General features: G+C 46.5%; 1 protein-coding gene across 1 annotated transcript in view; it reads left to right on the forward strand.

Annotated features, from left to right (window-relative positions):
- CLIP2 (CAP-Gly domain containing linker protein 2) overlaps nt 1-25,351 on the forward strand; it is a 69,459-nt gene that overhangs the window by 18,580 nt on the left and 25,528 nt on the right. The window contains exons 4-8 of the mRNA XM_055001933.1: nt 13,851-13,975; nt 17,334-17,547; nt 20,045-20,242; nt 20,809-20,912; nt 23,539-23,599. Coding sequence (XP_054857908.1) covers nt 13,851-13,975; nt 17,334-17,547; nt 20,045-20,242; nt 20,809-20,912; nt 23,539-23,599 — 702 coding nt within the window. The remainder of the gene's footprint in view (nt 1-13,850; nt 13,976-17,333; nt 17,548-20,044; nt 20,243-20,808; nt 20,913-23,538; nt 23,600-25,351) is intronic.

Here is a 25,351-nt window from a genome sequence, read left to right on the forward strand (position 1 = left end):
TTGCTTTTTTTCTATTGCCATTGGGCTGCGGGGATCACAAGTTGGGTCAGCGGAACCCAGACTCACCTAGCTAAAAAGTGTAAAGCCTAGTTTGGCTCACAGCTACCTACCATTATGATCCAAACAGGCATTAATGACACGTAAAGGGCAATCTGTGGGTAAGTTTGGCTGCCTGACTGATCAGAGAACCGTTTTCTCTCTGCGTGGCTGTTTCGTACATGTCTGGCAGAGCTGCTGTGCCAGCCATTGTTCTCCGTGACCTGCTGAGGGGTAAACACAACCATTGCTTTGACGCCCGGTGTTGGAGGTGACTTCATGCCACAGCTCAGCAAATTGCTGTTGAACTTGGCTGTTTGTGATGTTGCTTTGGTTCATTCTGCAGTACATTGCGAATGCCAGGGCTTTGTTGAATTGTGCGAGTGTGCAGGGAGGCGAGAGGGTGATGTTAATTGAATAGCTTATGCAAAGCAGCTGGTTCGTCAGTGAGCCTTAACTCCTTAACTTTGTAAAGAAATTCACAGAATTTGCACAACTTGCTAGTTCCCTTGCCCAAACATCTGCAAGATGTTAGCAATTTGAAAAGTAAAACTAAAAAAATATTAAAAGCGCAAATTGTTTTAACATTTGCAAAAGCGTCCAGCTCAGTCACCTGGAGATCATTCTTACTTCTCCGAGGCAACTAAAATGGTATTTCCATAATGCATAAAAAGTAATGATGTGATAATTCCCCTGTGACACGGACAAATCTAGAATCACGGTCCGTTTTTTTGTGGTTGTGCTTTTGCTTGCTTTGGCGCTTATGTTCAGTGGCCATTTTCATATCTCTGTATGAAGATTTGAGTTTAAGGACTAGAAACTTGTCTGCTTTTTTGGGTGCAATTGAGATTTACTCAGTATACGGAACTGGATGCTTTGTACCAGTTGCTTGCAGGACCTTGTCAGCCATTCACAGCTTTGATTTCAATCCTCCTCTGCCTTTCTCTCCCATTCTCTTTGTTTGTTTGTTCACTTTAGTGAACCATTACTTGCTAGGGAGTCAAATGAAGCTGCCCGATGAGGAGTAAGATCCTTGGTCTATCAAAGTTAGTATTGTCTGTTCTGATTGGCAGCAGCCCTCCAGGGTTTCGGAGATCTTTCAGCATCCCCCTGTTACTGGATCCCTTTTTAACTGTAAATGCTATTGATCCCATTCCCCGGGTAAGAGCCGGGGATCCCCCGCTTTTACCATCTGCCCCCCTCCTCCACTTACCTGGCCAGCAGGAGAGGAAGGCACAGGATTGGGCCTCCTGTGTGTGCTCTGGTGCAGTGCAACGGCGTCACTGATATCATCATGCTGCCCTGGGAGCACTCCCACGCTTTGCCCCAGGCCGACTTGGGCCCCAAACGGGCCAAATTGGGCCCGTTTGAGGCTCAAACCGGCCTGCTGTGAAGCAGGCACATCTCCTGCACCTGCGCAGTGATGTCACCGCACATCCACAGGACCATGCGCACTGTGTGCATGCGAGTAATGAAGAAAGAGGGGAAGAAAGAAAGTAAGAGCCAGGTCCTCCCGCCTTCTCCTACTGGGAAGGTAAGGGGGACCTGGCTACCCTAGTAGATGCTGAGGACTGAACCTGGGACCTTCTGTGTGCAAAGCAGATGCTCAAACACTGGTATTGTCTGAGGAGCCAACGCTGACCCTGATGGATCAATGGTCTGATGCAGTATAGGGCAGCTTCATGATTTTTTGTCTGGAAGGCCGGGGATGAATCCTAGCACCATCCGGCATTTGAGAAAGAAAAATGAGACCTCGTGGATCACCTTTTCATAGACTTTCGCTAGATTTATCCTTTTCCTTCTGGATTCTCCAGTGCCATGGTGTGTTTTTTAACTATATAAATTGATTCAAGAATGTTTTATTTCATTGCATTAAAAATGGAGAATTTGGACACAGAATACTCTTTTGATCTGCCACCTGTGCCTGCATTTTTCCTTCCCCTGAAATCTTTTTTGCAATGCGAAGCTTGCAGAAGCGCTCCTGAGACTCAGATTGCAGAGGAGAACCCCTCCCGCCCCCTCCCTTTCTTCTCAGAGGCTTTTATCTTCATCTGAGGCTATAGTCAAAGGCCCTTTTGGATAGACAGAGCCTCCCATTAAGGAAATAAGATCGTTGCTTTTGGGCTGCCTTTTGAGCTCAGGGTTGGCGGCTGCTCTTGCAGACTGGGTGAAGTGCTTCACTGTCATCTGTTCTGGTATAATATTATACATACTTCTTTAAAGCAATCAGAATTGGTTGGGACAGATGTTTCTCAGCTGGGGTGCAAAGACGGGAGCAGTGTTTCCCAGTGAGGAGTTCATACAGAGACTTGCCTGTTTCCGTAGTTGTGTTTAGGGCTGCACTGAACATTCATAGGCAAAAAAAAAAAATCATTTCAAAAAGAGGACATTCTGAAAGGGAACCTGAATGCTCCTGTTCGCCTCCTCTCGTGCTTACCCTTTTTTGTGTATCTGTTTACTGCCTCTTTTGGCCACTGCTTTTGTGATTTTTATTGGCAGAGTGCCTATCTGTGCAAAAATCAGAACACTGAATGTTTTAAGAATAACAGAAGCTTTAGTAATAGAACTACAAACTGGATAGGAAAGAGAAGAAATAAAACTAGCTGCCTTACTAGTTCAGAATGTTCTCAATGGAGTTCTGGAAAAAAGCCAGGTTTGCCAGCTCCAAGTTGGGAGATTCCTGGAGATTTGGGGGGTGGAGCTTGTGGACAGCAGGGTTTGGGAAGGGGAGGGGCCTCAGCAAGGTGTAATGCCATAAAGCCCACGTAACCATTGACTCCAGGGAAACAGATCTCTGTTGCCTGGTAATCAGTTGTAATTCTGGGAGATCTCCGTCCACCATCTGGAGGTTGGCAAGCATAGGAAAAGCATAGGAAGAGCATTCTGTAGACAGACAAAGAAAAGCCCCTTTAGGAAGAAGGTTCTCCCCCTACAGTCTTGTCTAGCTGTAGCTTTATGCCCCTCCAGGATCTTCTCCTCTTCATACACAAGACATTACTGACTCCAACAGTTTCTATTACTGGCTTTTTTTGGCAGTTTGCTTCATGGCAGCTTTATAGCAGTTTGCACCAGTGTGGCTTGTAGAGACAGACGGCTTTCAGTTGCTGTTGGTTAGTTAAAAGCATCAGAAGGAGTTAGGAATGAGCATCCTCCCCCAACAAGCCAGAAACAGGGAAATGTTTATGTTTTTGCATATGCTTTCCTCTGGATCTTGCAGATAGGTGCCCCCCTCCAAATAAATGGTTTAGCGTAGAAGTATCTGTTGTGTTCTTTTGGCTACACTATTTTTGGAGCCACTGTTTAAAAATCATGTCTCTCTTCCTGGAAATCAGACATACACAGAAACAGCTTATCTCCTCCCGCTCCCACATTTAACTTTTGAAATTTTAAACTCTGACCCAACCCCTAATTTCGACTCCTGTGGTAAAGTCGTCCATTGCCGGGAAAAGAGAACACCCTTCACTTAAGATATACACTTGGTGACCTTAGAATGGGGAATTGGGGACGTAATTATAGTTAATCCCAAAACCTCTGTCTGTGAGAAGTTGGAAAGTATTGCATAAGAGCTAGGCCAGTCTCCATGTGCAGAGATTACTCCAAAGAAGAGCTAGGAAAGCTCTAGGTTAGGGAAATCCCTGGAGATTTTGGGGGGGTGGAGTTGGAGAGGGCAGGGTTTGAGGAGGGGAGAGACATCAGTGGGTATAATGCCATAGAGTCCACTCTCCAAAGCAGCCATTTTCTCCAGGAAATGGATCTCTATGGCCTGGAGATCGGTTATAATTCCTGGAGATCTCCAGCCACCACCTGGAGACTGGCGACCCTATCAAGCCCTTCACACAGTAGTCCTTTTCAAACGTCATACCCATATGTAGATTCTCCCTATATGCATGATCGCCATGTTGCCTGAACAGGGGCAATGGATGTATTTTTCATGCATCTCCTGCTTTTATACACACAAACTGACCGCAGGAGTTTTTAGGGTTCTGGTTCGCACTGTACTCATATGCAAAATACCTGTGTTACCCCTGTTCAGACTACTACTACTACTACTACTACTACTACTACTACTATTACTACTACTACTACTACTACTACCAATATTAAAAACTGTGCTTATATACTGCTCTTCTGGACAGATTAGTGCCACGCTCAGAACAGCCTACGAAGTCAGTGTTATTATCCCCATAATACAGTTGGGGAGCTGGGGCTGAGAGCAGTGGCTTACCCATGGCCACCTGCTCGGGTTTCCAGGTCCCTATACCCTCCCACGTGGGGGTGGGGAATCTGACACTTCGTGCCAGCGGTGAGGTTTTGGCGCCTGTGTGATGACAGCACTTCTAGGAGTGACGTCATCGTGCTGACCACGGGAGCACTCACGCACTCTGTACAGGGCCGATTCAGCCCATTTGGGGCCCAAATCAGTCCCTAATGAAACCCAGGAATGCTCCTGCAGCCAGCATGACAACATCACTTCCAGAAGTGATGTCGCCGTGCCTGTTGGGAGCACGCGTGCGCGGTGCATAATCCTGAGGTGCTTTCCAGCAGTGGGCGATCTCCACCTCCCACCAACCACTAGCATGTCTGTGAGCAAGGTGGCAAACCCCTGGGAGTTTGCCCGCCACTGTGGGCACCTGGAAACCCTACCACCCGCAGAGTTCATGGCAGTAGTCAGAGTCAAACCAACAGAGTGCTGATTTGCAGCCAAACCACTTATCCCCTGTGCTACAGCAGCTTTATGAAGAATAAAAAAGGAGCTCTGACTCTCAAAACCTTACGCTATAAAAATCTTGTTGGTCTCTAAGGTGCCTCTGGGCTCAAATCCTGCTGTTGTACTGCAGACCAACATGGATACCCACCAAAATCTACATGAAGACTGCTTTTGGGGAGCATCACAGGTAGCACGTGCTCCTAATCTGTGCAATTGCTGCACTCCCAGTATATGTGGATGCAACACATGAAAAGGACTACTTTCTCACTAGCTTTGGGTTTCTCCATCGTTCTGTCATGGTCTCTTTGGGTCCTATGGCATGGATTGCCCTGACTTGGATAGCCCAGGTGAGCCTGATCTTGTCAGATCTCAGAAGCTAAGCAGGATCGGCTTTGGTTAGTATAGTGGATGGGAGACCTCCAGCGAAGACCAGGGTTGCAGAGGCAGGCAATGGCAAACTACCTCTGTTAGTCTCTTGCCATGAAAACCCCACCAGGGGTCGCCATAAGTCAGCTATGACTTGATGGCACTCTCTACCACCACCGTGGCATGGATTAAAGTTATATTTATCTTTGTTCTGTAAAATGTTCAAACTGCACAGCAAAAATTCTTGCTCTCCTAGTAATGGTCCTTATCATCTCTTTGTTCTCCCCAAGCCACTTCGTTAGACACCCCTATTCTGTCTGGTTCATTTTTATCCTCTCCTCCTTCTGAGGAGTTCGTGGACATTGCCAAAGCCCTGTGAGGTAGGCCAGGCTGCTGGAAGGTGTCGAGCCCAGGGTCATCTGTTCAGCTTCATGGCTGGGTGTGGATTTGAACCTGTGTCTCCATACTTTTAATTTTTTAACTTCTGCACCAATGTCATAGTCCAAGATAACTAGGCCTGCTTTCTTATTGGTGGTGGTAGAGAGTGCCCTCAAGTCAGAGTTGACTTATGGCGACCCCTGGTGGGGTTTTCATGGGAAGTGACTTACAGCGGTGATTTGCCATTGCCTACCTCTGCAATTCTGATTGTTGTTGGAGGTCTCCCATTCTATTACTTACCACAGCCGGCCCTGCTTAGCTTCTAAGATCTGATGAGATCCGGCTCACCTGGGCTATCCAGATCAGGGCTTTTTCTTATTACAGAAACACAAATATTATTAGCATCCCTGTGGGTAGGGATAAAGTATGGTTTCTCTCAAGTGAGACAGAGCGGTGCGTCGGTGACGTGCTTCTGCTTGGAGGAACATTTCAGATTGTTTCCTGCAAACTGGGGCTGAAAGTCGATGTAGGGATACATTTGAGGGTTGAGCCTAGTTCCAATTAACCCTGGCCGTCGTCACACGGGCTTTTATTTAGCGCTAAAATGGCGCTATTTCCCGGCAAACACCCACCATATTCCAACACTGTAGCGATTTTCTCTCTTCTGCTTTGTGCTTGATAGTCGCGCTATTTTGCGCCTCAGTGTGAATGCCTCACATCGATGTATTTCGCCTCGCAACGTCCTATGCCCTCCCTTCAATCCCAGAATCCATTTCTTCCTGCGACTCCCCTTTTTAAAATTTTATTATGTCCTTATAACGCCATAACGACATAACACAATGCAAACTTTCTGCTGAAGTAAAAATGACTCAGTCGCCATGGCAGAGTCTTCAGCGATGGGGATCACGTCAGACAGGGAGCTTTCTGCGGGCAAAGGGCTATTTATATAATTTCAAAGTTGGGAAAACAAAAGGGTCGTAATGTTTTGCTCTAACGGAACGTTTATATGCTGTTATTCCGTTATAGCGGAATTAAACGCCAGAATAATTTTTTTAAAAGGGGGAGGAGCTGCTTCTGCGCGGTTAGAGAGAACAGAACAGAGTGCTTCGGTGTGGACAGCTGGTGGCGCAAAGAGCTGTTAGGTGACCCAAAGAAACGTTACTGTGCCGATAACAGGTAGGACGCTATATGCTGTAAATTTAACGGAAGAGATGCCCGTGTGACGACGGCCCCTGTCTGTGGGCAAACATGCTTTCCTCATTTAGTTTTCCACTTGCATTACTTTCCATCAGTGCTTCTGGACATCAGCGGGCTATGGTGGAGGGGAAAGCGTGGGCGGTCTCGGAGTCATAACAACCCCACAATTATGAGACGTGGTAATTTTAGGTTTTCCCCTCTGAATCCCAGCAAGATTATTTTCATCATGATGTTCAAGAAGCGTCCTTTGAAGCCTGTCTTGGCTCAGCTGTATTTGAGGGTCTTGTGATAACCAAGCTCGGCTGCGGTGATTAGGAAGAAAGCGAATGGGAAAAGAGGGTGGTGGACAGATCACTGAAGCGAAGGCAGAGGAAATGGTAATTCAGAGAAGCCCTAAGAGGTCGCAAGCAATCATAGAGGGAAAAGAGCACTCTATTGCCTTGTGTGATTCTAGCAGTAGGAAGTTCCAGGGCTAATTACCAGGGGTCCATTCCCTTGGAAGGAGAGAGCACTTGAGTTTAACTGTACGATCTGTTTTTCTTGGGGTGTAGCCGTGACTCAGTGGTACAGCATCCGCTTTGCGTGCTGAAGGTCCCAGGTTCAGTCCCCGCCTGGCATTTTCAGTTAGCAGCAGCAGGTAGTGAGCAGCGTGAAAGATTTCTACCCAAGACCTTGGAGAGCTGTTGCCAGTCAGAGTAGGCAATATTGAGACCTTGAGAGGCCAAGAAACGGACTCTGTAGAAAGCAGCTTTGTGCGCCCATGTTTACAAACAGGGCGTTTTTCTGGGAAAAGAGGTGGTGGAACTCAGTGGGTTGCCCTCGGAGAAAATGGTCGCATGGCTGGTGGCCTCGTCCCCTGATCTCCAGACAGAGGGGAGTTTAGATAGCGAGCGGCGTGGAGGGCAATCTAGACTCCCCTCTGTCTGGAGATCAGGGGGCGGGGCCACCAGCCATGTGACCATTTTCAAGAGGTTCCGGAACTCCGTTCCACCACGTTCCAGCTGAAAAAAAGCCCTGTTTACAACTATTGAAGCTGTGGGTGCCTAGATGGGTCATGTTAGCCTAGTTAATAGCAGTCCCCCCAGAGCAAATGTCATGCACAGAGCAGCTCCCACCTCCAAAGGCTTTTCCCCAGTTAGCTTCCAAACTAGCTCTGGAATTTCAAAGCATGCTTTTGTTTTCTTTTTGAAGGCCACAGTAAGGCCATGAGAGGTTGGAGCAGTCTTAGCCAATGGGCAATACCCTCTATGCTGCTGTGGGGGACTGACTACCCCGGCCCTGCCTTTCCAAGAGAGGGCAGGAAGAGAAGAGAAAGAGCAGGTTTCCACGGCCGCTACTTGCACCTGTCCTGTCCAGTACTCAGGCTGCCTGCTCACAACAGCTGCTAATCGCACCCACCCCGTCCGTCCAGGGCTTGGGCAGCTGGCTTCCAGGGACAGCTTCCACCCGTCTCTCACAGGGTGAGGGACACCTCTTTCTTTGCCCCCAGTGGGGCAGTGTAGGGTTGGCAGAGAATTTGGGGGCCCATCCTGGACGTTCATCTGGCGCCCCAGAATCACTAAGACCCACTTCTGTGGACAACGGCCTGAATCCTGATTTTTAAATACCATCTGATAAGTTAATTTACGGATTTGCTGCCGCAGGGTTATGCACATGAAGCTGTTTTAGACTGAGTGAAAGCATTTGTCTGTCAAGGTTGGTATTGTCTGTTCTGATGGGAAGGAGCTCTCCAGAGTTTCAGGTTGAGGCTTTTGCTTGGAGAAACTTTTAAGAGATGAAAATCCAGCTATCTCCAGGCTTATAGCCAAGTTGTGCTTATATGATAAAAGCTCGCTCGCAGCCAGCAACAAGGTCATACATAAAAAAAACCTATTGCTCCCTCTCTTTTTGTAGGATATTAACAACGTTTATGCTTTTAAATATGTATTTTAAATTCTATGATGTATTTTTATCTCTCACGTTTTATACACTGGAATTTAGAACTCTTGTAACTGTTCTTGATGGGTTCTTAATGGTCATTGACTGTAAACAATAAACAAACAGGTTGAGGCCTTTCACATCACCTGCCGCCTGAACCTTTGAACTGGGGATTGAACCCTGGGTCCTTCTGTGTGCAAAACAGATGGTCTGCCCCTCAGCCTGGGCCCAGGTAGTGATAGCCGCCAGTACAGGTGGCCGAAAGATTCGGCACATGAAACAGAAGATAGGTCCATCGTAATGACTAACTGGAACCTCCATGTTCTGAGGCAGTATACCTGTGCACCTGATGCCATGGATGGGAAGAGGGACAGCAACAAGGGAAGGCTTTCTTCGCTGGACTTGGGCCTTCTCCGGTTGGTCACTGTGAGAAACCTAGTGCTGAAGTAGATGGATCCCTGATTTGATCCATCTAGGCGCTTTTGTTCTAAATAGCTGAAAGGCCAATAGCTGCATGTATGTATGTATGTATGTATGTATGTATGTATGTATGTATGTATGTATGTATTATTTAATTTATTTCATGTATGTTCCGCCTTTCTCACTGAGACTCAAGGCGGATTACATAGTGTGGGATTAGTATAATCAATGGCAAGGACAAGGGCAGGCATTTCCATAGTGTCAAGAACATTTCCATAAACAATGTCACGAGGTAAAAGAATATAAGTTTACAAAGATATAGTATTAGCAAGGATCCAGTATGGGGTTGAGGAATTGCTGAAACAGAACATAGTCAGTTCTAGGACTTACATTAAACAACATGAAGCACAGGTAGGGCAGTATATAGGAGTACATATTTAAAGCAACAGATAATATGTAAGGCAACATAATGGTGAAATCTATGGTTCCTAACTCATTAGCAAAACATCTGAGATCTCTTTCCTACAATGCCACCCTCTTAGCTGAGAAAAAAGGCCTTTTTGAATAATTCAGTTTTGCATCATTTGTGGAAAGCCAGGAGGGTGGGGGCTCTCCTGACCTCCCCAGGCAGGCCGTTCCGTAGGGTAGGGGCCACCACAGAGAAAGCCCCTGTACGGGCTACTGTTGATTTTGCCCATGTACAGGCTGGCTAGGCAGTTTAAGTCCTCACCTAAGCAAGTGGACTGTCGCCACTGGCCAAGCATCAATGAACATCAATGTACTAAATAAATAAGAAACATCTTCTAGCTCTCTGTTGGCCATTGAGGAAGAATCTTTATCTGCCAAACGAAAGGTCACCTGTGGCTGCTTACTCAATAGCCATAACAATGTAATTTCTCTCTACTCGGGATGCTCCCATTCCATGGCTGTCAGCAAATGCCGAGTATTCATCAAGTCCGTTCCACTGGCGCAGCAATCAGGACTGTCAGCAGCCTTTTTAAAATTAAAAGCACATTTATTTGAGCAGCATTAGCAGATTATCAGGGCTGACTAGGCAGGCTTGCCGATCAGATGGCGTCCTCCCCCAGCTTGCCGCTGCATGTGAATTCCTTTAGTGAGTCCAACGGCTGGAATGCTGGCAAGGTCATGCAATTAACAGCAGCCTCAATCCCTCATTATTAGCTTAAAAATCTATTCGCAAATCTTTTTTGAAGCAAACTGGAAGACAGGAGCGGCAGCCCCTATTTTACATCACTGTCGAGGACTCGCTCCTGGTTCAAGTGGTTAAAATAATCATAAATGAACGTGGTTCGGCCAGGTTTTTTTTTCTTCTCATGTGCTGCTTGAAACACTTGTGCGGTTGGCGCTCATGTGTGAATGGCAGGCATATACTTTTAAATGGGTTCATATCAAGTTCTCAATGGACTGATCGCCACACAGGAAGGTGGGTTTACAATGGAATTTCCTTCTTCCAGCGTTCGTTCGTTCGTTCGTTCGTTCGTTCGTTCGTTCGTTCGTTCGTTCTTTCTTTCTTTCTTTCTTTCTTTCTTTCTTTCTTTCTTTCTTTCTTTCTTTCTTTCTTTCTTTCTTTCTTTCTTTCTTTCTTTCTTAGTCTGTGCTCAGCCTACTGTGTATTTTTAGTCATCTATCCATCATTTCTTCAATCGTTGCATACATTTGGAAACTTTACTCTTCAAACTCCCTTTTCTCTCTGCAAGTGCCTTTTTTATTGCTGTTCACAGTTGGGGCTCCCTTACCCAATTCCTTCTCCTTTTCCAAGAACAGGAACAGCTGCAGTGCAACCGTTTCCTTCCCTCACCCCCTCCCCCTACCATGAAACTGACAAGATTTAGGGGAAACCAACTTTATTTATGGTTTTTTATCCTGCTTTTCTCCCCAGTAGAAACCCAAAGTGCCTTAGAAAAATACTAATATTTAAATTTAAACAAACAGTTATAAAGGAAGCAAAACACATCAAACATTCTGGACTTGGCTTGTATCTACTGGGTTGATCCATCTGCCCACAGGCTGCAAGCCACGGGCTATGAGCCACGGGTCCTATATCTCTTGCCCTTTGCCTCACAGTCAAGGGCTTTTGCTTTGCTGGGTGTTCAGTATCAGCAACAGGAGATAAGATAAACTCTGGCCCTAGACTTTACTAGATGGCAGCCCATCTTTCCACGTTCCTGTCTGGCTCCTTCAGTTTTCCCACCTGCTCTGAACTTAATTATCTCTTCACACTCACATGTGTGTGCATCCCCCATTCCATGAATATGTATGGCCATGGGCCCAGTAATTCTTTAATTTAAAAAAAACCTCTGAAATTGAAATGTCTTTCCCTAGCCTTCATGAGAAACTGGACTGGTGAAATTCTTATTTTTTGCTTTATATCCTGATTCTTTCCCTCATTGGAAACTCAAAAGTGTCTTTTTGTGTCGTTCCCCCCTCCGCCACTTAATCCTCAGAACAACAACCTTGTGAGGGGCTGAGAGGTTGTGATGAGCCAGAGGTCACCTAGCTGGCTTCCATGGTTGAATGAAGGATTTAAACCCAGTTGTCTCAGGTTTAGTTGAACACTAACCCATTATGTCACCCAGGAAATAGATAGGGAGCAGGCAGGAAGAAGATGCAGAAAGGAGAGTAAGCCACTGTTGAACAATCATCCATAAAGTCATGATGAGATTGTATCTTAATCCAGTGGCAAGTGGTCCTCCAGACCAGCATCCAGAAGCCACAGGTGAGGAGAATAGAATTTAAGTCCAGTAGCATCTTAAAGACCAACAATGTTGCCATGGATAAGCTTTTGAGAGTGAACCCCTTCATTGGATAAAGGGAACTTTGACTCTCAAAAGCTTCTACCCTGAAAATCTTGTTGGTCTTTAACATGCTACCGGACTCAGATCTTGCAGTTCTGCTGTAGACTAATATGACAACCCATTTGAGAGACATGAGAAAATGTATTCTTCCATGCTAGTTTTTAAATTTGGAAAAGCCTAATGTCGTTAATGGTAACACCTATTAATAGTTGCATGCTTATCATGATATCCAACAGTAAAATGGCTGCCTCTCTCCCCATACGGAGGATATTGTGGTAAGAATTTTGGGGTTTGGATCTGAGACCAGGCCATTAATAAAATGGATTCAGCCCAGGCTCTGTGTAAAGAAGCTCCCAAAGGCCTTAGAAGAGGCCTCTAACTTTCATTTTCTGTATCGGTCCCTCTCAAGGCTGGCCGGAGATTCCTTTCCTGGGAAAAGGAGGGGGAGGATGTGAGCCTAATTGGAGCCCTGTTGGCATTAAGTGGTTTCCAAGGTCTCTAGCTTTGCCTCTAAATTTTAGCAAGTCATTCTGACAAATGGTTTTAAGGTCCCTTTCTCCTGTTTTAAGTGAAACAAAACAGAGCCTGGGTGAGCTGAGTGTGACATTCCTTTCCCCAACTGGTGGAGGCTAAGTGAGAAGTAGAAGTCCATTTGGTCCTTGAGGAGGAACAAGCTAGTCCTGCTGATAGTCACCTTCTGTACACAACACATTCTGACTCGTGTCCATAAAAGGGAGGAGCTCACAGCCCATCTTTGCCACACTTGCCCTTCGGCAAGGGGACTTCCACCTTTAAGGAAGTTCTCCAAGATGTTGGTGGGGGTGGCCCGAAAGCTTTCGTTTTGGGAGATGGGATAGGACTTTAAGCTGTAGAGTATTAATTATAGAGCCTAAGTAAGTGTGTTGGTACCTCTAGTGTTAAGACTGTATGACTTTATTCATATTAATCCATTGTGTTAAGTTGTCTTTCTGTTCTTTTCTTGTTGCCTTCTATAATAAATGTTCATATTCTGGTTAAGCATTGTATTCTCTTGTATAGAGTGGATTTTCTTAAGACAGGGACAGCTAGGGTGTTTTAAGCTTGCATCCTACAGAGTCATCTTGGTTGCAAGGAAAATTGGGTGCTGAACCAAGGGGGAGCTATAGGGCTTGATGGGGGCTCCCCCCTCACAGCAGTGAGAAGCCAGCCACCCACAAAATTCTCACAACAGATATAAGGAGCAATGGTAGTCTAGCCACAGACAAGGTAAGGGTTCCTACATATTTGGGGAACTCCCCAGGTATGTAGATAAAAATCTGTACATTAACCGGATGGTCCAATAAGAACTCAATTTGCTCCAGGAAGCCCAGAATACTGAGAGTACTCGAGAGTCATTGAAGTGGCGGAGAAATTGTTTGTTCAGGTCCTTAAGAGCTTTGAGAATCCTGCAGAAGGGAAGAAGTTGGTGGGATGGGGAGGGTTTCACATTTTGCCCACCTCCTACGATTTCTTGTGGGCCCTTAGTTTGTGTATATAATAAAAATATTTGGTATTTATGCAGCACAGTCAGAGTGTACACATTTTATCTAGTAATCCTTTCAACAGCCATAGCCGTTAGGCTAGTACGATCGCCGTATTGTTTTCGCATGTGGTCTGTACACATGTACAATGAATATACTGGGAGAATCCTGTTTCCGTTTTCCTGTGCCATATTTTCATATTCAGTTTATTTATTTTTTCATCTCAAGTTTAAAAATATCTACCTGAATGTTACGTGAAAACGCCTCTCTGAATAGTGATGCTATTACAATATGTATTCCAAACAATGGAGTTGGGTTTTTCCATATGACCCCAAAAAATTAACGTGTTTTTACCGTGGACACATAAGTGAGTTTGTCTGTTTCACTAGCCTCTGAGGCCGTAGTTAGCCATTCTTTGATCATTGGAATGGATGCTATTGTTTTAGAAGCAATTCACAAGAAGTCAACTGAAGTTTAAACTCTCCCCCTGCTTCTCCCTCCCATAATCAACAGGTTGGCGGAACTAAAACGGGTGTTGTGCGCTATGTGGGGGAGACGGATTTTGCCAAAGGAGAGTGGTGCGGAGTGGAGCTGGATGAACCGTTGGGGAAGAATGACGGCGCCGTGGCAGGAACAAGGTACTAAATGGTAACAAGCATGCGAAGCTGCCTTATGTCATATCGGACCATCCGTCCATCAAGGTCAATGCTTGATGGTCTGATTTGGTGTAAGAGTCTCAGGCAGAGGTCTTTCACGTAATTTATTTCCTGATCTTTTTAAAATTGGAGATGTCCAAGATTGAACCTGGGACCCTGGCATGCAAGCAGAGATGTTCTACCACCAGGGCCGGCGCCAGAGGTTTTAGCGCCTGCGGCGGCATGCGCATGCGCCTCCGCATGGCGTGATGACATCATCGCAGACGTCATCACACGCTGCAGGGGGCTGGGCGGCGTGCGGACTGCCAAGCGCAGAAGCTACAGGCTGCTGCTGGAGCGGCGCGCGGAGGCTGCTCCATGCGCCGCCCCAGCAGCAGCTCACGGTTTCTGCGCCCAACTGGGGCGGAGGAGTGCGCAGCGGAGCTGGCGTGGGCTGGCTACAGCTGCTGCTGCAGCCATCCAGCCAGCTCCGTGCTGCCGCCGCCGTGCGCCCCAGCTGGGCGCAGAAGCCGTGAGCCGCTGCTCAAGCAGCCCAGTCATGCCAGCTTCGCTGCGCGCGCCTCCACCCCCAACACCCCCTCCAGTGCCCACGCGCCTGAGGCCACCACCTACCTGGCCTCCATGGGCATGCCGGCCCTGTCTACCACTGAGCTATGTCCCCTTTCCATCTTTCAGAATGTTTCCGCGCAAGAACAGTTTAGGAGGGGGAGAAAACTCTTTACCCCAACTTACTGGATCTTGGTGGCATCCAATGAAACTGATGTGCACTAGATTCAAATAAAAGGAAGTCCTCCACCCAATGCGTAATTACCTTATAGAACTCATATGGTTGTTGGCATAGATGGTTTTAAAAGGGAGGCCTGACATATTCATAGAAAAGGAACTCTCAATGATTTTTAGCTGTGATGGCTAAATGGAACTGCCACGTTCCAAAGCAGTGAACCACACAATGCTGGTTGTTGCTGCCGGGGGTTGTCTCAGGCTTGGCTCCTGTGGCCACCTTGTCCTTACAGGAGCTGCCAGCCAACCAGGAGTACGTTACCATCCTTTGACAAATCTGGACGAATCAGGCTGGCCACTCTCGGAAAGAAGATGCTGGGTGCTTATGAAATTCCTAACTACTTTTTGGTCTATTCCACAAAGCATACAGCGGTGGATAATTGCATTAAGGAGAGGGGAGAGCGTGAAGATTTTGGATTTGCATTTGATCATTTTTTCAACTCAGTCTGTGCAAAAAAACCCCATCTGCCTCAGGGCAAGGTGACATAATGTTAGGTGCAGTTCTAATGTCCTTTTGAATAGCCTTTTTTTTGCAAAAGGATTATATGGAAGTTTTCGCAGGTGAGGGTAAAAACAGCTTTGGATCAAGGTGATTTTCAGTAGGGAAATAACACCGTTACCCTTGGTGGCAGGAGACTTAGAAGCCACAGTGACGTGAAGGAGGCACTTTCTAATGATGGGGGGTGGGGTCCCAAGGGAGAAGACTAGGGCTTGCATGAGTAGAGTCGATGACTCACTAGTAATATTATATCCGCTAACTACTGAAAAAGTCAAGGGGAGATTTTTTATAAGCTTGCTGAGGAGTTTCCCCAGATGTGAGCAGCTGTTCCAAAATACCTCCTCAAATTCGCACAAGCAGCTGGCAGCTGGTCCCGCTTGTCTGTCTAAGGAAGGCACAGCCAAGGGAGAGGGAAAGGAAACCTTGCTAAGCTTTCCCACTGGAGGAGAAAATGAATCATTTTGGAGCAGCTGTTCTGTCCTGCCTTTGCAAAACAATTCAAAATTGGTCTTCAATGGGCCCAATTCTGCTGCTTGCTGTAGATTCAGTGCTATGGGTGTGATAAAGTTAGGTCACCCACAGACACAAATGAGATGCCGTTAACTTTTCTGGATCTCTTCAGAAGTCTGGGATGAGCTCCTTCTAGGCCTAGTTTTTGCTAAAGTCATCAACCTTTTCCCGATCTATACTAACTCAGAGGGTAGATCGGGGGAAAGATGCACATGACGAAGTGTTCTTTTTTAAAAATAGAAGCTTTGCACATAGAAAAGTAGCCTGTCAGGATAACGGGTTCTCACCCAACATGCTAGCTTTCTTTGTGCAATGACTTTTTTTAAGGGCGGAGTATTTCATCATGTGAGCCCCCACCTGTAGTTTGAAGCTGTGCAGCTCAGAAACAGTTACCTGTTAAGTTGCTGAGCATGTATGATAAAGGTCCCAGGTTCAATCCCTGGAATCTCCTGTTTCAAGAGACTGACTTGGAAGAGCAAATATTGATAACAGGACTTGATGCTGATAACAGAAATCCCTAACCTGTTGGAATTGGTGGGCATCTTTGGAATTCTGGCACAGGGTGGTGGGCATCAGGGCTCATTTTGAGGGGGAACGTGCAGGAACGCAGTTCTGGCAGTTCTCCAAAGAGGTCACATGTCAGGTGGCCCCGCCTACCAGACTCTCGGCCATTTTGGGTCCATTTCAGCCTGGATTGGGGCTGAAATGGCCTGGATCAGGCCTCTGACGGGTGGTAGATCACTCTCCCACTCAGCAATGGCCCAGTCCTGACCATTTTGGGCCCCTTTTCGGCCATTTTCAGCCCCTTTTTTCCATTTTGGGCCCAATTTCGGCCCTGAATGGCCAGGATTGGGTCCAAAACAGCCAGGATAGGTGATGCCAGGGGATGTGGCATATGCAATTCAGTTATGCTAATGACACGTTTCCAATGATGTCAAGGGGTGTGGCATATGCTAATGAGTCATGCTAATGAGTTCCTCCAGCTCTTTTTCTACGAAATGACCCTTGGTAGGCATAATCACAAAATGGCTGCCAGAGGAGGCGGAGCCAACCACACAGAGGAGTAATTTTAAAAATACGCTGGGAAAGAGGAGTGAGAGAGAATAAAACCAACACTGTGGTGGCATCTGCTGCTGAAACAAGGTCCAGTGGCCATTGAGAACTGAGTGATCTTCTCAGCCTGTGCATCAGCTCAGACCCCCGGCCAAAACCTCAAATGACCCACTCTAGTGAGTAGCAGCAACTCCTCTGTGATGGTTTAAAAAGACAAAAACTTCCAAGAATGATAAAAAAAAGCTGATTTCTTAAGAACCCAAGAGCAGCCCTGCTCAGAATGTTCCATCTAGGGCTGTATCCTGTTTCCCATTGCGGCCAACCAGATGCTTCTGTGAACCCACTACCACGGTGAGGACACAGCCTCTCCTTCAGCCGCTGATATCCAGAGAGAGACTGCCTCTCAACATGGAGGCTCCATTTGGTCATCAAGACCCAAGAAGAGACCCATTGCCCCTCAACATGAGGTTATGACATTAGTCTTGCTTTCTCTTCCAGATATTTTCAGTGTCCACCCAAGTTCGGCCTCTTTGCTCCTATTCACAAGGTGATCCGGATTGGCTTCCCATCCACCAGCCCGGCCAAAGCCAAGAAGAGCAAGAGGCTGGCCATGGGGGTCTCGGCCTTGACCCACAGCCCCAGCAGTTCCTCCATCAGCTCAGTCAGTTCCGTAGCCTCCTCTGTCGGGGGACGACCCAGCCGAAGCGGATTAGTAAGAGGCGACTTTCTTTAGGGGTTTCCATGGTGTGTGTGTGTGTATACCGCTGTTTGAGAATCTGGATATGCATTCATTCCAATTTTATACCCTGCAAAAAATGGGGTTCAAAAGATCCAAGGTCTTAGTTGCATGCATTGAACACATTTGGGGGGCTGTTGTGCAAACAACTTGGTGTTTGTGTATGCAGACAGGGTTGGATCCAGCGCAAAATTTCCATTGGCCTTAGAGCTCTTACCCAAGCCGAAATGCAAGCAAAAGACTGTAGTAGCCTCTTGCCCTGAATCAAACTGACTGTATCCCTACGTGCGTTTCCCCTTTTACTAGTCTTGGGCAACCAATCTTTGGGCACTATAATATATAGGGAGGAAAGTGTTATTTGTTTGTTCCCTTAGTCACTCCACGGACTCCTCTCACCATCAGTTGTGGAAAAAATATTTTGATTCTGTTTTCCTAGCTGCAGGTACCAGACCACCAGGCATGGTTTCTGGGGGATTTCCCTCACTCCGACCTCCACACTTCACCTGCCTCCTGCTTCCTTACTCTGCTCATCCCAGACTCCTCTTGGCCACTTCATTTAAGCCCCACCCCGAGCATTTGGACCCCCCCTTGACCAGGGCCTCCCCTGCATTCCCAGGCCCTCAGAAGGATGCTGTCACCACCAATAGTGGCCACAACATCCGGCCAGCTCCTCGCTATGTTAGTCCTGGACTATCCCTGCCCCAGAGGCCTCCTCTGGGTCTCTGGTTTGTCCATCTGAGTCTGCAGATCCATGCCAGGTCCTGCAATGGGTAGGCAGCCATCCCTTCCAGTCTTCATACCCTAGTTCCCCCCCCCCCCCGCTACTATTATTCTCACGTCTGGACTTGTGTTCATTCATTATGTGTGCATCAGAACTGAAATTTTTGAGAGTGTTGAGCAACATGTGTAAAATTGGAACGAAGGTGCGTTCAGAAATTCACTTGAACAGCTGGACATACCAGTGTAATATGGATGGAGGCATAAACAACGTGAAGTCTAAAAAACCCTGTTGTGCACACATTCGTGTTTTATTTGTTTTTGATGAAATGACTTCTGTACTTCCTTTCCTCATCTCACAACGAACTCAAAGGTGTGATGTACATGGGTACTAATTTTTGAGTGTGCGTACCTGAAGATAGCTTTGTTCCTGTGGACCGATACCCTATTTTTAAAAATCCAGGGTCTCGTCTGGGAGCGTGTGTACGTGCATATGGCTGTATGAAGGACTTGATATGTACAGCGCACTTGGCCTATGCTTGTACAGCAAACTCTGTTCTTTGGGGTGGGGCGTGGTGCAAGGGAGCGCCAAATGGTATGAAAAAAAATTGAGAATACCTTCTATCAGAAAAGATCTAATTATAATATTGCTCAATGCAGCTAAAACATCACTGGCATCACACTGGAAGGCGAACTCAATCCCTACAATTAACACCTGGTATAACAAAGTTTGGGACTTCCTACTGATGGAAGAGATAACTGAGAAGCTGTATCTTCAAGCCAACCCAACAAGAAATACAAATTTTTATACAAAATGGGAACCTTTTTTAGATTTTCTAGCTAAAAACGAACTTCTACTAACAAAATCGAGATTTCAAGAAATTATGGAAATGGAAAAGTGGGGTTTCTGGTAAAAATAACTATTGGGAAACTATACCAAGAAGGTTACTGTTATAAAGGTCTGTTTCTCATTTCATGATTGGATGAAAGTTTAAAATTAGATATATTGATAAGATTATCTCTGTATTACGATTTGGTTGAGATTTGAGTATTTAATATTGTTATTATTATAGTTTGTATGTTACAAGTTAATAATAAAATTTTTAAAAAAATTGAGAATCACAGGTTTGCTTTGCACCAGGGAGAAGCAAAATCAGAAAAGGATCAAAACTGCAGGACGAGAAATTTAAAATCACTCCTCTGTCCAGTTGCATGCACTTAAAACTTGGTTACAGTTGGGAGTGAGGGTTACGGGGATGAGCCATGTAGAAAAAGCGGGGTTTGTGGAGAAGTTTGAAGGTAAGGAAAAGGGGTGTTACCTACAGGGCTTTTTTTCAGTGGGAACGCGGTGGAATGGAGTTCCAGCACCTCTTGAAAATGGTCACATAGCTGGTGACCCCACCCCCTGATCTCCAAACAGAGGGGAGTTTAGATTGCCCTCCGCACCGCTGGACGGCGCGGAGGGCAATCTAAACTCCCCCCTGTCTGGAGATCAGGGGGCGGGGCCACCAGCCATGTGACCATTTTTGCCGAGGGCAATGTATACTTTAAAAAACTCCCCCCTTGTTCCAGATGACCCAAAGTGACATCATTGTGCGGTCCTGAGTTCCACCACTGAGTTCCACCACCTCTTTCCCCAGAAAAAAAGCCCTGGGCAGAAGGTACAGGATGGTGTTTGGGCATTGAGGTTGTTGAAAGACGAGGGAACGGGTTGTACAACTAAGCAATGGTTCAAGCCTTACCTTTTCTGCTCCAGCTGACCGAGACCTCTTCTCGCTACGCCCGGAAGATCTCCGGCACAACAGCTTTGCAAGAGGCTCTGAAGGAGAAGCAACAGCACATCGAGCAGTTGCTGGCGGAGCGGGACCTGGAACGAGCGGAGGTTGCCAAGGCAACCAGCCGCATCTGCGAAGTGGAGAAGGAGATCGCTATCCTGAAAGCCCAGCATGAGCAGGTACGATGACCTGTGGCCACAGGCGCCCATGAGATGGGGTGCATGGCACTGAATGGCTCTAGCTTTATTATATGGTCAGCAGACCTTTCGGCAATGCAATCATTAAAACAAAGCATGTGTTTGGTTAACAAAGTTCCCTTGGCATCCAAGTTCTCGTCTCAATGGCTACGTTCGAGACCCAGGATGGAGCTGTCAATCAGAAAGAGGTCTGAAGGTCATTCTAGAGATGCCCGGGTTTGAACATGGGACCTATTGCCTGCTCACCATGAGCACTGCAAATCCCCATGTGCAATCTGTGTCACATCATAGTTTGTTTATTTATTTTTCAAGCAATTCAGACTGTTGTACTTTGTTCCCCCTCTTACATTTTGTTCTCTCAACAACCCGGTAAGGTAGGTTAGGCTGAGAGTTTGTGACTGGCCTAACATCACCCAGCGAGCTGCCATGGCAGAGCAGGGATTTGAACCTGGGCCTCCCAGATCCTAGTCTGGCACTCTAATCACTACACCACGCTGTCTCTTTCTGTGCGTATTTTGATTTTCCATTTCCCCCTGTCCTTTTCCTAGTACATTGCTGAAGCAGAGGGGAATTTGCAGCGAGCACGAACTCTGCTTGACGGAGCTCAGAAGGAGAAAGTTGAGTTGCTGAACCAGTTGGAAGAGGAGAAAAGGTATCTGCCCCAGAAGATGTTGGGAGGAGGGAAGGACTGAGCAAACTACAGTTTACTAGCGTGTGTGTGTGTGTGTGTGAGTGATTGCTCATGCATATGCTCAGAGGAACTCATGTCCTGTGTTTCAGTCAAGATTTTTTTTTTTTTGCTTTGACACTCATTAAGATTCTGGTGGTGATTGGCTGAGCTGCTCTGATGTCAGAGAGAGACAGGGCAGACTATGTGTCTACCAGCTGAGTTGCTTTGATTTTAGAGAAAAGCAGTCAGACGGGCTTAGGAAAGCAGGAGGGGGCTAACATGGACCTAGGAAACCAACAGACACTGGACTGGGAATCCAGTGGTCCAAAAGACTTGGGGAACGAGAGCTTTGGACTTGGAAGAGGGAGCTATCTGGAGAAACGAGCAGAGGGAAAGAACTGGTGTTGAGGAGTTCAGCTGAGGGCCCACTGCCTACCATTATGCCCTCATGCTTGTACTGGGAATGGGGACTTGCCCCAGAGAGCCATGTGACATCAGCAGGGGCTAAATGGGGAATCTGCGCATTGGTGCTGGGAGAGATGCCTGGGGGTGTAATTCTTTTCTTCTGTCCTCGATGCTGCTGGAACTTAAAGCAGCGCTCTGCTCCCTCTTCCAGAAAGGTACAACAGGGCTGGTATACTTCTTGGGAGCTTCCAAAATATGCATCTGTCTGTAAAGGTAAAGGTAGTCCCCTGTGCAAGCACTGAGTCATTACTGACCCATGGGGGGACATCGCACCACGACGTTTTCTTGGCAGACTTTTTACGAGGTGGTTTGCCCTTACCTTCCCCAGTCATCTACACTCTACCCCCAGGAAACTGGGTACTCATTTTACCGACTTTGGAAGGATGGAAGGCTGAGTCAACCTTGAGCTGACTATCTGTACCTGGCTTCCACCAGAATCGAACTCAGGTCGTGAGCAGAGCTTGGGCTGCAGTAGTGCAGCTTACCTCTCTGCGCCACGGGGCTCTATTGCAGCTGGCTGTAAGAGGACGAAATAGGGAGCAAGGAAAACCCGTGTATAGCCAGTAGCTACAGAGGTGAAGGTTCTCTGACTGAAATAACCAGCCAGGTCTTTGGTGACAGCCCCCAGTTTTCTTAGACTGCTGAGAACTGCAGGAGGGCCAAATCTTGGCTGCAAAATGAGAGATAGTTCCTCTTGGGCCACAAAGAAGACCCAAACCCACGCAGCCTCTTATCCAACCCTCGCTAGGTAGCATGTGAGCGGCAACGGAGAGATCTGCATTAGAAGATGGCTTTTGGTTTATTAATAGAAAAATCACAAGATTGGTTAAGTCAGACACTCTGTGCTAGGGTTTTAGATTTGCTTGCTGCTGTTTCAAAAGATTAATGAATCACGGCAGATGCATTTCGGTCCAAGATGCTTTCAGCAGTGCTACTAATCATGTTGCAATATGCAGTGTTTTGACTCTGAAATATTCAGAGAAGAGCAAAGTGTCTGATTTCTCCACCTGTTATTGTTTTTTAAAGAAGATTCTTATACCTTCCAAAAATGCCCACTAATTTACCATTGAACACAGAAACCAGGAACCCCTTTTAATACCTGCCCTCTCTTCCTCCGTCTCTTTCCATTTTAGTTTCTCATCATATTCCTTCTCGAGCCTTTGTTCCTGTAGCTACCTACGTTTTAGCTAGATCAAAGATGACGTTGGTTGTCTTGTGCTTCTAATTTTTTTTTCAATGGCAGCAGGATGCTAGACAAGACGTGTGTTTTTTTACTTTATTTATCTTTCTCCTTGAGGGACAGCCGAAGTGGCTTACATAATCATCCTCCATTTTATACTTAACCACAGTGTAAATCCAAATCACAACTGATTTGCATCTACGTGGCCCTCACTCCCTGCACCCTCTCCCCCTCCCTTCACCACCTATATATCTCCAGCCAGTTTCTTTATACCTTCCGTGCATCTGACGAAGAGAGCTGTGGTTCTCGAAAGCTTATGCTACAATAAAGATGGTTAGTCTTAAAGGTGCTATTGGACTCTTTGATATTTTGCGACTACAGACTAACACGGCTGACTCCTCTGGATCTATGACATAATAACCCTGTGAGGGAGCTTAGGCTGAGAGTGTGTGACGGGCCCAAGGTCACCCAGGAAGCTTGTATGACTGAGGGCCAAGCTACAAGTGATGAATGACACAGGTTGGACACTTGTTGTCAGCTTCCCTCAAGTTTTGATGGGAAATGTAGGCATCCTGGTCTGGCAGCTTGGCTCTCCGACTGCTGTCCAATGGACTTTTCAACGGTCACTTGTCCAACATTCCGCCAAGCTGCCTACATTTCCCATCAGAACTTGAGGGAAGCTGACAAGTGTCCAACCTGTGTCATTCGTCACTTGTAGTTTAGCCGAGTTGAGATTCGAACCCAGGGCTACCAGATCTATATCTCTTGCTTTTATGGCTTCTTTCCGGTAGCAAAGTGAAACCTGAATCTTCAGCTTTCAGAAATTCCACCATATCTTGCTTGGCATGTTGTAAACCATTTTGGGTCCCTGCTGGGGAGAAAAGCAAGGTATAAATATCTAAATAAATGTATGTTAAATCTCCATTTTAACCTTTCCTCTCTTTCCCCCCCTTCTTACCACAGGAAGGTAGAAGACCTACAATTCCGTGTAGAGGAAGAGTCCATTACAAAGGGAGACTTGGAGGTAATCTGTCTGCTGTATGTTCTGATTTAGTTAATGGCGTTTGGTAACCCCCCTCTGGCAGTTCTGCTGTTCTGTTGCCCAGTTTTGTTATTAGCAGACAGGCATTGGTTGGGTGAAATGTAGGCTGGTGTGTTCTTGCAGAATGGTGTTTAGAAAGGAAAACTAAGTTGTGTGTTGGTGAGCATTCCTGTGTTTCTGTGGTCAATAATGGATAACATTTTACATTTTATTTTTTTTAATTCTCTTTTGAGATTATCTATTTCATCTGAAAGATGGATGGCTTGCAGAGCAAATTTACAGACATTTGTGACTTCTGGATCACTTCCCCCCTCCCCACAGTTGTTTTGTGGTTCCTTAAAGGAGGAGAGTAAAAAGTTCCTCCTTGTCTGTTTTCTCCACCCTGTGCATAATTTTTATAAATCTTGATCATTCCCTTTCTCCTTCCTAAACTGAAGAGCTGTGAATGCTCCTCCCCCCTTGTTGTGGTTCTTGAGAGGGGGCTATTAAATGACAGTAACAAGAACAACCCTTTCTTGCACCATATCTTTTTTTCTGCACAGAACTGTGCCCAGAGGCGCTGAGCTCCACCCACAACCCCCTGGTGCTGTTCAGCAGCTAGGGTTCAGTTGACTGCCACCCAGTACCAAGGGATCACCCTCCCCGTGCTGCCCCCTGCACCAGCCATGCAGCCAATACATGCCTGGCTTTGGCAAACTCCCTTCATCAATAGATGCCTCAAAGTGCAGAGCTGTGAATGTTTCCTTGTAGGGAAGGGGCTTCAGCCATATGATCAACTTAAGATTCTCCAGTTTTTGTGCTAGACATCTCCTGTACATGTGCTTTCTGTAGAAAAGGGGGAAGAATGGAGTCTGCACTGGAGTTGCAGCATTGCTCCAAGGATTCTTAGGGTGGTGCCTTAGCATGTGAAATGGGTGGTACATGCAAGATGAAAGGAGGCCTTTTCCTGCTTTTGTTTGTGCAAAACTTCTCTCTTCCCCCACGAATCTCCTTCTATAGATACCATAGTCTGTTTTGAAAGAGACCCAGTGCTAGTGGCTAGGGGAGCCAGTGAGGGCTAAGGAGCGGAACATCATGCGCTGTGTGTATGTATGAGAGGGGATCACTTGTGTGCAGATGCACACTTGCTAACGCATTCCTAACCATCTGAGTTTCAGTCGATGGAAGACAAGTGCTGCAGCCCCAACTGGAAGATCTCCAGAAAGAGAGAGAAGCTTTGCGAGGGTAGTGACTGAGTAAATCTGTGCCTGAAGTGTCCTACCTTGCAAAGGATGGCAATTGGCTATACGAGGGGTTCCCAACACAGTGCCATGGTTCCTGCCAATACTTTTCCTGGTGCCCACCATGGCCGTTTTCACACTGCTTACCAATTGTGCAGAACTTCCGGAACAACATGTTTTCGTGGCACAATTTCCCATCATAATTCCAGTTATTGCGGGAAATCACGCCAGAAAGGCGCATCGTTCCGGGAGTTTTACATGATTGGGTAAGCCATGTGAAAACAGCCCATGTTATTTTAGAAAGTGGGCAATACAAGATGGGGCTTTTACCTGGAAGGGATTTCTGATTGGCCATTAGAGATTTAATTGGCTGGTGCAGTTTTTTTTAAATGTTGCTTTGGATACAGCTACTTACCACAGCACAAGGACCGTCACTGTGTGACCGAAGGTAAGCTGTGGGTATGCAGGACAATATTTTAGAACAACATGTTCATTTTAAAAGGCAGAAGAAGCT

The sequence above is a fragment of the Eublepharis macularius genome, chromosome 17, assembly GCF_028583425.1.
Source record: "Eublepharis macularius isolate TG4126 chromosome 17, MPM_Emac_v1.0, whole genome shotgun sequence".
NCBI lineage: Eukaryota > Metazoa > Chordata > Lepidosauria > Squamata > Eublepharidae > Eublepharis > Eublepharis macularius.